This window comes from Syngnathus acus, chromosome 14, assembly GCF_901709675.1.
Source record: "Syngnathus acus chromosome 14, fSynAcu1.2, whole genome shotgun sequence".
In the NCBI taxonomy this organism is placed as follows: Eukaryota; Metazoa; Chordata; class Actinopteri; order Syngnathiformes; family Syngnathidae; genus Syngnathus; species Syngnathus acus.
In genome coordinates, this window is record NC_051099.1 from 139,958 (window position 1) to 154,471 (window position 14,514).

The 14,514-nt window shown below is 49.4% G+C and overlaps 1 protein-coding gene across 4 annotated transcripts in view; it reads right to left on the bottom strand.

Annotated features, from left to right (window-relative positions):
* Positions 1–14,514, bottom strand: part of sgcd (sarcoglycan, delta (dystrophin-associated glycoprotein)) — a 58,289-nt gene that overhangs the window by 14,238 nt on the left and 29,537 nt on the right. For 3 of the 4 annotated variants that reach the window (XM_037269389.1, XM_037269388.1, XM_037269391.1), the window contains 2 exons: positions 6,859–7,044; positions 274–375 (listed from right to left, as the gene is read on the bottom strand). In XM_037269389.1, coding sequence (XP_037125284.1) covers positions 274–375; positions 6,859–7,044 — 288 coding nt within the window. Of the gene's footprint in view, positions 1–273; positions 376–6,858; positions 7,045–12,066; positions 12,459–14,514 lie in introns of those variants that run through there. The other variant, XM_037269390.1, reaches the window with a different exon arrangement.

Consider the following 14,514-nt stretch of genomic DNA (forward strand, 5'->3'; position numbering starts at 1 on the left):
TCTCTCTCTACGCGAGGGTTCACAGTAAACAATTGACGCACGCCGGTTTCTGATGTGTCATCCCGCATCCTTCCCGCGGCCGCGGCAACGGAGCATGTCAGTCCCAGCGGGACGTCCTCATCTCTCCCGAAACACAGAGATTGCGTGCACATCTTTTTTTCTTGAAAGCACAAAGGCTTCATGAACATCTCTGCGGTTAAGAAGAAACCTCAGCCAGTCGCACAAATGCAACGGCGAGTTGCCCGTTGCAAATTGAAGTTGACGGTGACTTACCGGTTTGGACTGGATTTCTTTGGCATAGAGAGGTTGAAGGAACTCCGAGTCGCCTTCCAGCTTGAGGCCCTTCTCTGTTATTCTCAGGTTGCCCATGCCATCCTGCACGCACGCAAACAAAACACACGCACACGTCGGTCATATCGCCTTTAATATTTCATCTGCGCATAGTACGCTTCCAGCTCACACGCACCAACTGCAGCAAGAGAGGATATTAAGCAGCCACTTTATATCCTGCCTTTTCTTTTTTACACCACCTGCCGGATCAGTGTAAAGATAAGACGACGGTGCCGCGCCGCCGCCGCCGCCGCCGCTTTGTTTTTTGCCCTTGCTCCTCCCCCGGGTTCGAAGGGAGCTCACGGAGATCAAGGCAGGTGAATCCCGCCGTAGCAGGGGATGCTTTTTCAAATATTACATTGCAGGAAAAGCTTATTGCTTCTCAACGTCGGAGAAAATAGAAACTGGAGTGTAATGTCGACACAACGCTGATGGATCGATCCCTGTAGATGGCGACGTTGCGTCGCTTTGGCTTTGAGATCAGCCACAGCTTTTGGCGCAAAAGAGTAGAAGGTGAATGCGTTCACCATCAAGGGAAGTAGTTCATTGCCTTTTTTGTAATGCCAGTAAACAAATAACAGTGAGCGAGCGAGCGAGCGAGCTAATCAGCCGCATTGTTCAGAAAACTAGCTCGACACCTTCCGATCCAAACTTGGTTTTTTTTGGTTTCCTCTCGTTAGCGTGCGCACGGCGAGGCGAGGCGAGCGGCCATGAATAATTCACGACACCGCGACTCAGCAGGACACTCAGATGAGCATCTTCACCTTCTTCTAAAGCAGCAGACTTTCATCTTGTCTTCCCCCACCCTTGTTTAGGCTCCCTCGACGACAACGGCGTTTGCCTCCTTGTCTACTCGGCTTTTTACGCCAGCTGCCATCCATCCATCCATCCTTCCATCCCTCCCTCGCCTTGCCCTCCGGCCGGCTCTTTGTTTTCACGCTCAGTCCTAGCACAGCCGCACGCACTGGCGCCGGCCGGCCGGTTTCAAGGAAATGAAGAAAACAAGATTCAAAAACGGACTCAATAACAAACTTCCTTGAAAGGTTGACAGCAAATCTAAGTTGGTCACTCAGTTGGCGTTGGTCAAACGACAAGCGCTGTAATTCGAGCGAGCGAAACAGCCGCTTCGGACCGAAATGGCCGACTTACTGTTCAATTCGGGGCGCGCCAGTGAAAGCGGTGCGAAAAAAAGAGCGCATGGATCACGGCCATCCAAACTTGTGGGGAATTTGCGCTTGCTCTACCTACCACTCCGATTGATGGTTGACAACCGAGCGACGGCGCCACGGACGCTAACACAACAGCTCCTATCTCGCCCTTTCCATAAGCATTCGTCATTCGCCTTCCTTCAGATCCCTTCGGAGGTGCGCCCCAACCTGTTTATCAATAATACAGAGCACTCAGGCTATTATTGAGCGTCGGCGTCGATATGCGTCAAGCAACCCCGGGCTAAAGCAAATATAGACGTCTCGGGGCCCAGGGGGAAATATCACAATGACTCCCGACATTAAAAATACAGAGAATTTCCATTATTTACAGATGGAAGCACGGAAACCAACCCGACCAATCAGGGGGACTTATGTGGGGGCCAATTGTCGGAATTGACTCTTGCTCTACCCACTGGTGTGGAAGACTTACTTAGGATGCTCCTCTTTAACTGCGGTTCAAAATAAATAAAGAAATAAAGAAAGAAAGAAATAGCGAGCGCTGAACTCACACAATGGAGAGCAAAAGGTTTATTTGAGAATAAAAGACCGACTGGGCGAGTCACCGTCGGCAGCCATCTGTTCAGAAAAAAGAAGAGCAGTTGTTGTTTGTTAGCGAACGTCACGGTCAAATTGGCTCGGCGATTAAACCAGAGACGCTTATCGTTTGCAACCTGACCCTCGCTAATAATGCAGTTTTTTTTTTAAAGCAATGTTCTGACAGTACAGCACGCAGGCAAGTCTAAATGTAGAGTTGCACACCTTCAGAGTCGTTCTAAACGGAGGTACATTGGTACATAACGTAGCGCTTATTTCAGGTTTATTTCCTTTAGCCCATCACTGTTAGCATGACGCTAACAGGCCGTCCGTATCATCACTCAGCGCGACACGATGGCTATCAGCGGAATTAGCTTCCCCCAACAGGCGCGATTGAGGTCCTCGCTGCCCTAGTGCATCATCCATCAATGGGATTAGGGGAAGAAGAATGGTGTGATGGGGCTCTACAGCATGACAACGAACCATCGGGAGATAAACGCGAAGAGGCAGATGAGGGAGGGCAAAGGGGCGACCAGTGGCGGCGTAAATGAAGCCAGATAAAACCACGGCGCGGGAAAGGGGAAGACGCCAGGCCTGGCCAGGCCAGGGCAGGGCAGGGCAGGGCAGGGCAGGGCAGGGCAGGGCAGGGCAGGGCAGGGCAGGGCAGGCCAGGCCAGGCCAGGCCAGGCCAGGCCAGGACAGGACAGGACAGGACAGGACAGCCCCGCCCAGGCCAGGCCAGGCCAGGCCAGGCCAGGCCAGGACAGGACCGGACAGGACAGCCCCGCCCAGGCCAGGACAGGACAGCCCCGCCCAGGCCAGGACAGGACAGGACAGCCCCGCCCCGCCCAGGCCAGGCCAGGCCAGGCCAGGCCATATCTACGGCCCGGTGGATCTCAAAAGTCTACACACCCTTGTTGGTTGAAAAGCCAGGTTGTTTTGCGATCATAAAGAAATCAATCGAAGAAACGATTCATCATTTCAACATTTTTTGCACCCTTAATGTCGGACTATTTCAAACAATAGACTGAGGAAATGTGGTTGCACAAGTGCACACACCCTTTTCTGTGCCTGTAGTGAAAATGTAAAACTCATGCTAAAAGACTTTTATTTTATTTTTTCTCTCATCCGCTCTACCAAAAGAATTGAGGTTCTTCATCACGAGCGTATGTACATTGCGGACGAATATGAGACTAAGAGAGTCCGAGACGCCATTTTGCCTGTTGGCCCGCAGCTGCTACGCGTCAGAACGGAACGGCTGATGGATTTGCTGTTTGCTCGGGCGCCACCGATGTGATTGACGGCTGACGTTTGCAACCTGCGGGGCTCGCCGGCTCGCTCTGTGTGGCTTTTCAATGTTGGCGACCGGGCGGGCCTCGCGAGGACGTTCCACACCGTTATGAATAAACCGAGTCAAAGTGGAACGATTAAGCTCTCGGTTATTAAGTCATTACTTTGACTTAATTGGACGCGCTTTCTTGTTTTTATGGCTCGTCGGTGAGAGAATGGCCGCCGCCGCAGCCGTGTTTCTGTGTGCTAGCAACTGTAGCAAAGTCTCTTTAGGGAAATAAGGGGCTTCTTTGAAATCAAGGCAACTTTTTCTTTTTTTTTTTCTTCCCCCCATTTGGACAGCAAAAAGGTAAGCATAATTACACCCGCAGGTATGAATCTGACATGGAATTTGTCTATTTGTGCCGTGTGAAGGATGTTTCCTTATTGCTTCGATGCTCTGAAAGGAGCTTTTTGTGTTGAATGAGTTCTATACTACAAAAAGAACAGCTCGCCAAATCGCAATCTGAGTCGACGATGAATAGCGCGAGACCTTTCCATTTGGCAGCCTTGATGCCACGAGAAAAAGATGTTTTCAAATGTGATTGTGGCTAAAGAGATGCCTTCTTTTTTTGGATGGACTTTGTTGCTCTTGAATTTGCTAAATATTTGTATAATAGGAAAAAAGAGTGCATTTAATTGAAAAGTAACAAAGCGAAAAAGACATCATATGTTGCAAAAGACTGTTTCTTCAACACTTCCCTTTGACACGACTCCCAGGGAGGGAGCCGGCCACAAACCCAAAAAAAGACGGCAGCTCTTCTCAAGCTCATTTCCACATTCAAACTTGTTTTCTTCCGAAGCAATTACGTCCAAACAAGCGTCAGGCAGCCGAGTGGAAAATGGAAGAATTCATTTCATCTCGAGGCAACGCTACACTCCAAAGTTTGACTTTTTCAGCCCGATGAAACGGGCCAAAAATGGAAGATTGCCACAGCTGGCGACGAGTATTTGTCAAATGTTTGTGTTTTGAATTGAATCCCTTTCTGTTGGCTACAATGCAAGCGACCCATTTCGCCTTCAAACGGACTTTCTTCTTGGCACGTCTTATTAGTGCCCCCCTTTTCTGACAGAAGAGGTTGACCCGCTACCACCGACCCCCGGCCGGGTTCCGCTTAGCTCCATCACCGCTGACCTTTTGCCAAGAGCTGGGAGTGGGAAAAATAGCTCTTAATTGCCTCAAACGAGAGAGAGCCGTGTGACTCCAATCGCATCAGCGCTGGCTGGCTGGCTGGCTGGCTGGCTGGCTGGCTGGCTGGCTGGCTGGCTGGCTGGATGGATAGATGGCTGGCTGGCTGGCTGGCTGGCTGGGAGATTTAAGGCTGCCGGCAGGCAATTCTGGAACTTGCAAATCGCTCAGGAGAGCCGCAATGGGTTACTGGGGGTGTAGGAGTATCTATTAAAAAACAAAAAAAAAACATTGACAGCTCAACCTCGGCTAGAAAATTGTTATAATCCAATCATTTCACCTCAGATCTTTTCCTTTATGCGCCACCGACCGAGTTGCGCTTTTATTCTCTGGTTTTCTTCCATTTAAACAGAAAATCCAAATGACTCGTCTCCGAAAGTCACCAATTGGAAGCAACGTTTTCATGCGAACGGAGACTTCGAAGCTAGAAACGGAGTTGAATTTGGATCTGTTTCAGCCAACTGCACATTTGGCAACAATGTAAATGCTCAATCCTTTCGGCGCATCAAGCTAGCGGGTGGAAGGAACCACATGTGAAAATATGCAAATTAGCACTTGTAAAAGGCAACTCAATCTTAATTCCGATCAGATCCAGGTTGCTCTTTTGTCTGTTCACAGGTCATTTTCTCTCATTTCTTGCCCTTGTCTTGATCCTCTGACAAAAAGCACAACAACACCACCGCACACACAAAAAGCCCTGGGGGAGGCCGCCCTGCAATCAAATGGAAAATGACAGCTCTCACTTCTCTTCTCATCGCCAACAATCTGGCGGTGGATGCGAGAGGGGCATTTATCTAGTGAGAGCCGCCGTCTGCATTACCAGTGAAAAGCGCTCCGTAAATACACGCCTCCCTCCACTTGCTCTGGGAAGTCACACAAATACAATCATCATAAGCACTGGGAAATGTTTCAAATGGGAGGATTGCTAAAAAAAACAAAGCTATAAAAGGCTATTCACATTTTAGTTCTGATGTCAGAAGGGAACATCTGCGTCCGTCAGGGTCACGTCTTCCAAAGCGACAAATAAACCAAGGTGAGACGAGCTCCCGAATCTCAGGTGACATTGTTGTGTCACATTGAGCTGGGAGCTAAACCACTCACTTATGCAAAACGATTCTCGGTCCAGCCTCCTCGCGCGTTGTGTGGCGGGCCGGGCCGGGCCGGGCCATCTGCTCCGTCCTCCTCACCTAACTCTGTGGTATCGTGATGCCCGCAAAACAGACATACGAACCCACCCGTGATTCGACTCAACTATTAATTGGGTTTTTTGGAATGAATGAACGGAATCCAGTCGGCACGAATCACATGAGTTGAGATTCGACTCTTGTTTCCCGCCTCTGGCTCTCCCTCTGCCTGTGTCAACCCATCTGTCTCGCCCCTCTGTAATCCACGCTAGTCATGATGACTCACAGACTACAAAAGCGTGACACACACACACATGCACGTACACGCACGCACACACACACACACACACACACACGCACACACACACACACACACACACACACACACACACACACACACACACACACACACACACACACACACACACAGAACATGTTCTGAATAAAACATGAGGTCCACTTCACAGCGAGGCTTTAATATGAGCTCTACATAAATCAGCCAACGCTTTCTCGTGGCACATGTGAGGCGCCATGCCGATTTGATATGTCGGCCGGCGCAAAACATTCCAAACGTATTAGCGGCGACAAGGACGGCATCGTTTCCAACGCCGCCGCCGCCGCCACTGCCGCTCTTCCCCCGGGCGGGGAATGACGAGCCAAAGATTGGTCCTTGACGGACGACCGAGCGAGCGACAGTTTCCTGGGCGTGTAGCGGCTTTTTCATTTTTGAGAAAAAAAAGATTGTTGGAAAAAACAACTACTTATTTTCCACTTTCCATTAAAAATATATATACTGTATGTGTATGTTTGTTGGATTTTGAAAACCACACATGCATTCTACATCATTGAAGTCATAATGCATATTTTTCAGTCCAAAAAAGACCATTTTGTTTTTTGACAAATGTTTCGTACTTTGTATGTACATAGAAATGAGACATTTCGACAAATTTGAATATGTGGGCCCAATGTCAGAGAGGAGGCAAAAACATTCCAAATGCGTTAGCGGTGACGAGAACGTCGCGGTTTCCAGCACCGCTTCGCCCCCGAGTGACAAACGACGAGCCAGCGACTGACTGGTCCTCTCCAATCTGTGGGTGTCCTGACCTTTGCTAGCAGCAATTTGGAAAGGATGCGGCGGACTTACGATGGTGAAGTTCATGACCTTGAGGATCCAGACGGTGAGCGCCAGGTTGACCAGGATGAGGATCATCAGCAGCAGCACAAAGAAGTAAAGGCAGCGTTTCCTCCAGCCGTAGATTCCCACTTTGTACACTTGCGCTTGCTCAGAACTCTGGACATTGTTCCTATGACTGCACTGTTCCTGGGTCATCTGTGGGGAGGGAGGGAGGGAGGGAGGGAGGGAGGGACACCAGAGGGGAAGGGGGCGTCACTGCCGTTCTCGGGATGCAAATGACAACTTCGCAACGCTCTTTGAGGACGGATGGTGTCAACTTTCCAGTCAGGCCCGAGAAAAGTTGAGTTAGCAAACGCATTAGCCCGACATAACACCGCCGCTTTCGAATGTCCCGACTACATCGACGAGGCACGCACTTGACGTAATGGGCCGGCCCCGCCCCGCCCCGCCCCACTGCGGCTAAAACACAATTTAGCGTCCTGGCCGTTTCGGCCGTCAAATGGCTTTTGACAAGCGGGCGTATTAGCGGCTAAGTGAAACAAACGGCACAAGACAGGGGGCCCCGGCCGGTTGCGGACTAACTCGCTTGCTTCCATTCGGACCGGAGGGCAAATCTTATTTTGATGCCTCGGGTTAGCTAAATCAGCAGACGCGAGTGCAAAGCTAGCAATGAAAATTCAGATTATTTGCAGCAGGCTTCAACCTCGGCAGCCCTGGGATTTGGTTGGACTCGCTTCTTCGCGAGCCCCGCTTGACTCGAGCATGAGATCGAGAACTAAGCAAACAATGTTTTCAAATGGAGATGACGACCGTTCCTGTTAGCCATGACATGACGTTAGCACAAACGCAATCAGGCCAAATATCTCGCTCTTGTTTTGAACATCAAACGGACATTAGTGGAAAAATCGCAGTTGGTTGACTAAAGCCCAATCCGTCAGCAGAGGAACAAAGACCGCTCGGTGGACTATTTTTGGAGCGTTATCGCCGGAAGCGCTAAAAATGCTTTTGGCGGCCATAATCAGATTTATTTGCCATTTTGTCTCACTCCATTATTCAACGTGACATTGAAGTCAAAGGCAAAAAAAGTGAAAATGTCCAGTGATGGCCCTCCAGTAATGCGCCGGCCGGGCTGAAAGTGGATCATTGTGCCAGAAGCAGGGATGGACAACGAGGGGGGAGAAGCAAATTAGCCGCAATAGAAACGATTGGACCTCGTTCCCGCACCGCTGCTACCTCTCGTGCTCAACAAACCGCAGACCCGAGAAAAAAAAAGCAAAGTACGGCTCTGATTACACTGAGAAACGAGCTTTTACAAAATGTTATTGGCCGCTTCCGAGTGCCAAAGAGCCAGGCGGCTGCCCGCTTGGCCCTTTTTATGGCGCGCACGTGGCCCCGCGCTAGCCAGGAACCGCCGTTGCCAAGGCCCCCCCCCCCCCCCCAAAGCCAACTGAGCAAATGGCTCTGAGCCAGCGGCGCTTTTGAATCCCGCACAAACCATTACACAAATGCGATTGGCTGATTAAAAGTTTTACTGGGTGTAAGTTTAAGGTCACGGAGGAACACCTCCACCAGCCCCCCAAAAAATGGCACGACACGGGGCTTGTTGAATAAAATGTTGCCAATCCAGAAAATGTTGTTCAAACTAAAAATGGAGTAAGCGGGGGTATTTAAGAAAAACAAGAAAAAACAATTAAGCTGCTTTTTTTTCTTTACTTAGCAGACTTTTTATCCTAGTTCAACAGACGGCAAAAAAAGGCTCCCAAAATGACACCACTGTTGTGTTGTTGTTTTTTTTGCAACTCAGCCCGAGGCGCCTTCCCAGATCGGAGCGTATGAATGTTTACGGTTCATGACACAATTATGATTAAGATGCTAGCCCCTCACCGCGAGGTGAATGCAAAAAAAATCAAAGCGAATAAACAGAAAAGCAATTCTGCGCGCGCGGCTGTCTTTCTTCGGGGGCGCGGGTGGCGTTGACCTGCCTTTCCCGCCATTTGAAAGGCTCATTTTTCATTCACGTGCTCCGTCGTGCCGAGGGGAAGCGCGCAGATACATTCGGCGCAACGTTCCATTTGGCTGAGGCCTTGTGCGATTCATTTCCAGCCACATCTTGATCATTAACAACAGCGCAGTAATTGCTCGCAGCCAAAAGCGACGCCGTCCTCCCGCCCGCCCGCCCAAAAAGGCTTCGATAAAACATCCCTCTAACAAACACTTGCACGCGTATCGCTAATTAATCGCCGCTGAATAGCAAATGAGGCGCGGAAAGGAAATTGGGTTTTAAATCATTTTTAAAGGAGGGAAAGCAGCGGGGAGACGCGTCAGTCTCAGAGTGGAAAAATGAAGGCAAAATTACGAAAGGATCTTCCTATCGTACGAAATCACTCAAAAGCAATGCTGCTTATGAAAGAAAAAAAAAAAAAATAATAATCCCCGTACTCTAAGTATAAAGCAGACTATGATCCCAAAGTTCAACTCATTTGGCATGAAGAATGAATTGCTGATAGGAGATTTAATTTGGAAAAAGTGCACCGCAACAACGCAGGCTAAACTTAGCTTAGCTTATCTTCATTTACATCAAATGTATGTCACTTCAACATATTTCACATGAATTCTGAAAAACGCAACTTTATTCACATCAAAATGTGTCCAATATCAGAATGATACTGCCCTCAAAGAAATGTTGTCATTGTCGTACTTCCGTGAGCATTTTAAGAGTGAGCGCGCTAGCTAACTAGCTACTGTCGCAACTTGGCGACTCGTCTTGTTTGGGCGTAGAAATGGAGCTCCAAAGGAGAGTTTTGAAAGCACGTGATGGATGGAGGAAGTCATGTTTTTTTGTTTTTTTTTAGGCTTTTCAGTCCCAACAGTTCAGCTCAGAAAGTTAATTAACTTTTTTTCTGCAGCCCAAGCGACGCAATTTGGAGCAGAATGACTCGACTAATTGTGTTATTTTCTTAGAACGTTCAGCTTCTGCTCGCTCGCTCGCTCGCTTTTCCCTGCCAGTTTATTTCTCGTCTCTTTTTGGGGGGGGCGGTGGGGTTCTTTCGGAGATTTCCGAGCCTGGGATAAGTCACGACGGCGGCGGGGAGCCAGTTCACGCTTAGCCTGGCAACGTCACTTCTCCTTGTAGGTGTCTTTGAATCTGGTCCAGGATTAAGGATTTCAGATCAAGAGGACTTGTGGATTTCCAAAGTCAAAGACGCCAACGAAAACAGCTGTCCGATTATTGCTTTCCAACTGAGGGAAATACGGATCAATCCCCCAAAAGCAGCCCAACGGGTCGCTTGGAAGGAGCTGACCCAAAACTTGCGGGGGGCGTATTTTTAGCCCACGGGGGAAGAAGGGTCATGCCACTTGACTCGGGAGGCATGCGGATTTGTCCGCTTACTTTGAAGTTGAAGCGGGCTGAAGTGAGCTTCTGGAAATATCCGCGAGATTGAGCCCAAAAAGAAAGGCATACCTGCCTCTCCCTCAAGTGTGCCAACAAAATCAAAGTGCAAGCGACTCGGGTAAATTGTCATGATATTGCATGAAATTGTGTCAAAGTCGTACGATGACTTTAGTCAATTTGGTCAAATTGCAGACTAATCACGTTTTGACGTAAGATGGAGCGCAGTGACTATGAGGGAGACGCGTGCGTGGCCTTGCACAGAGGGAACTAACTAACTAACTAACTAACTAACTAACTAACTAACGAACTAACTAACTCAATAAATGGACACGCAATTGAGTGATTTTTTTTCTCCCCCCGAAAGCAAACGGCACAATGCAAAGTTGCGTAACTGGATGCGACAATTCCCCGCAAAAAAACAAAAACAAATCAGTCGCGCTTGTCTTTTCAGGCTCAACAATGCAAAGTGGCACACTGCGTCACCTCCAGGGTGCCACATCCACTTTTTGTATTTCCTCAAATGTCCTTCGTTTACTTTCATTTCCCACTTAACAAGTGCCAATGGCGCCTGCTGTGCGTTTATTCAACGCGCGTCGTCAGGCGACCGTCGACTAGCAAAGCGCAACCTTGAAACGACGGCGCCGGTGGGTGACGATATCGGCCGAGGTGGGAAACAAATCATAAATCAATGACATCGTAAACGTCCAAAACGGGGAAGTGCGGTTTTATTTTGGTCACGAAGAAGCCGCTTTGGATTTTTAAACAGCTGTTTGACTGAGGACGATGGAAAGCCGTATTGTCTGACGGGCCCGTGCGGCGGCTTCCCGTGTTCCACACCTTATAAGGACGCCCTGAAAAACGGAGCTTGTAAAACTAGGCCCTTTAAAACAGCTGGTAGGCAGGCAGGCAGGCAGGCAGGCAGGCAGGCAGGCAGGCAGGCAGGCAGGCAGGCAGGCAGGCAGGCAGGCAGGCAGGCAGGCAGGCAGGCAGGCAGGCAGGCAGGCAGGCAGGCAGGCAGGCAGGCAGGCAGGCAGGCAGGCAGGCAGGCAGGCAGGCAGGCAGGCAGGCAGGCAGGCAGGCAGGCAGGCAGGCAGGCAGGCAGGCAGGCAGCCAGGCAGGCAGCCAGCCAGCCAGGCAGCCAGGCAGCCAGGCAGGCAGACAGGCAGGGACCCGAGCCGGTGACGGCGCCTGGCAGGTGCTACGGCGTAAATACAAGGCCGGCCGGGTATTTGGGGATCCGGCTAAAAAGTATGCCGAGCGATGAGAGCGGAATAATATTAGGCATCAATTGGGAATTATTCATTCTTTTTCACAACAGCTGTTTGGGTCATCTCAATTTTCCAAGGATATTTGACAGAAAATCTAAATGCTCTTCAAAAGGGCTTTGAATACTTTGGACCGCATTGAGATTCCAGACTTGAACCAGTCCCAAAAAAGGCCTTTGAGCAAATATTAGCTTTCCTGGCTCGGCCGGCAGTCGGTAGCTCTGCTCGGGCCTCCTCTTACTTATTTATAGCGGCTTCCCTTTCCCCGGAGAGACGACGCAATTGAAACCAAACGTGTGGTCAGTCAGGAGCCGCCCCGTGGCCCACCCCAACCCCCACGGCTCCTTCTCGCCCTGCACAAACATGGCTGGAAAATAGGACAACTTCATCTTTTTGTTCAAAACAAGCGGCCTGAGATTTCCCCAAAAATATGTCGTACCATAGAAGTAACCCTAAGAAATTGACTGTGTTGGAAGTTTCCAGTCGCACTCTCGGAAATGGTTAAAGGGAATGCGGTTCGGCCCACCTCCACGCCCCCTCCCTCCAAAGCAAACTCACCGTGACGCCTGTTCCGCTTTTTCGCGTCCGTCCCGTTTTCTGTCGAGCGTCCTGGCAATAAGTCGTCCGCCGCTGGTAAAAATAGAATGGGAGCAAAGTGGCCCTTAGTGCGCGACTGCACTTCCTTTCCTTCTCTTGTCAGCTTTTTCCAATAACGCCGCTTCTCACTCTTTCCTGGACGCCCGTGACCCAAGCTGTCTGTCTGTCTGTCTGTCTGTCTGCCTGCCTTTTTTGTTTTCTCCCCCTACTCTCTGCTGCTGTGCTGAGTGGAGTTGTTGCAGGCCGCCCGCCCTCTGACTTGTCTGCCTGATTTAGAAGCCACATGTGCTGCAAAGTTTAAAGGGGCTGAGCTTACTTGTCATGTCGTCACGGCAACCCAGGCCAAGCCACCCCCTGTATTCATTTGGTTTTACACTTGGGTGACGGATAACAACGGCCAAGTTGTAAAGTTAATCAACTTTTTTTTTTTTTAGTCCATCCAAAAAAGAGGCAAGCGATTGAGATACAGTATGCCAAAAATAGCCTTAGCCTTCAAAGTGTCCCATAACTGGTAACTGGTATTTTTAGAAAAGACTCATGGGCTACTTATGGTTGTCCTTGAGGCTCACTAGTGGCAGCTGGCACTAGTTGTTTTTTTTGGTTTAGGACAATGTCAATCAATCAATCAATCAATCAATCAATCAATCAATCAATCAATCAATCAATCAATCAATCAATCAATCAAATGTGTTTGTTTTCCATTTGTTGCTGCCCTCCATTTTTTTCCTCCTCCGGGCGTAAGTGCCCACCCCTCCCCTCTCTGCTCACAGAGAAGAAGGAAGGAACTCAAGTTCATTGGAGCCAATTAACAAAGATTTTCATTTCATTTCTGCAAAGAGCCAATCATTGTCTGCGACTTAGTGGTGATTGAAATTGACTTTGAAGAAAAAAAAACCCGGATCTGGGCCCCGAATTTGACACCAGACTGGAAAAGGCAACCAAACTTAATGCACCGACCGACTAGCTTGGAAGTTGCAACGCTAGTGCGTAAATCTTGCTGCTGTGAAGGAATCAACAAATAACAAAGCAAAATAAGCCCCACATTTCGACAGTGGCTGTGATTTACATGAGAATGGCAACACAATTCAAGGGTGCATTTTGTCCAGCAGAGAGAGGCTGCAATTTGGAGAATGCAAATTTCCGACCAGGACAAAGCTTCTCCTTCTCTCGTCTCCTTGGAGCTCCCACCCTCTGTGATCCCATTTGCTCCGCCAGACGATCGGGTTTGGGGGGGGCAGCTTTGATGCCGCAGCCAGCAGACTCGAGTGTGCTCACTGTGCTTTGTTTGTTGGACAAACAAGGAGGAAATGGAGGGCAGATTAATTGGTGTTAACGGCAGCGCTAGAGGAGCTTCCCTGCCTGGTTGCGTCCTCGTTGTTGTCCCATGAGCCACTTGGCTTGGCCAGATGCCGCCGCCATAATGCCACCGCATCAGCACTAATGGACATGTTACGCTCTTCTTTGGCCATTTCAAAACAGGTGTCTTCCTAATACCTTGACTAACCACTTTCATTTGCTCTTTGACCAACCTTGTAACTGGCTTTACCGCCAACAAAATTCATTCAAAATCTGTTCGTCTGCTCCACTATCCCCAAAAACATTGCTTTGCAGTAAATGATCTCGAAAAAATACTGAAAGGAAATGATAAAATGACGCAAATTAGCCAAGATACATTTTGGTAGCTCAACAGATTGACTTTTGTCGTATCATTTTAATTTCACACAAGGTGGCTGAGTAGGCACTTGTCAATCCCAACTATTTGGAAAGCCAATTTTCCATAATGTCATTGAAGTAAATGGGCTGTTTGGGTTTCCGAGCCATCGCTTTCCCCACATCAGCCGGCCGTGATGAAAAGGCAAGGCTGTGGGTCGTTTAGTGCGGGCGGGGGCGCCCAGAAAAGAAAAGAACAAAAAATAGACTCAAAGAATAGCAATCATTGTTCAGCAGCCGGAGCGGCTCAAGGGCGGCCTGAACGGGAAGTGGGCAGCAAAGCAAAGGGGAATGCGCTCGCTCGCCTTTGCCCTGACTGCAAGGCCAGCGTGAGCCATTGGCCGTATTAGCCACACGAGCTAATCACGTCAAAGCGAGGGCTGCAACAGGCAATGGAAAACACACACACACACACACACACACACGCACACACACACACACACACGCACACACACACACACACACACACACACACACATTGATTTTGAAGTCAGTGACACAGTTGCATGCTGTTATATTGTGTCTGTTTTCGTTTGCGCCTCTCTATGATTGCAAGGTGATAGTGGCGATATTAAGGCGGATTAAGCCAGGTGCTCAAAGCCGGGCTTCCCCATATCAAACGGAAAGGCGCTAATTAGTCGGATTGTTGCCAGGCTCCCCCGGGGCGGGCGGGCAGGCGGGGGTCACCCGCTCGCCACG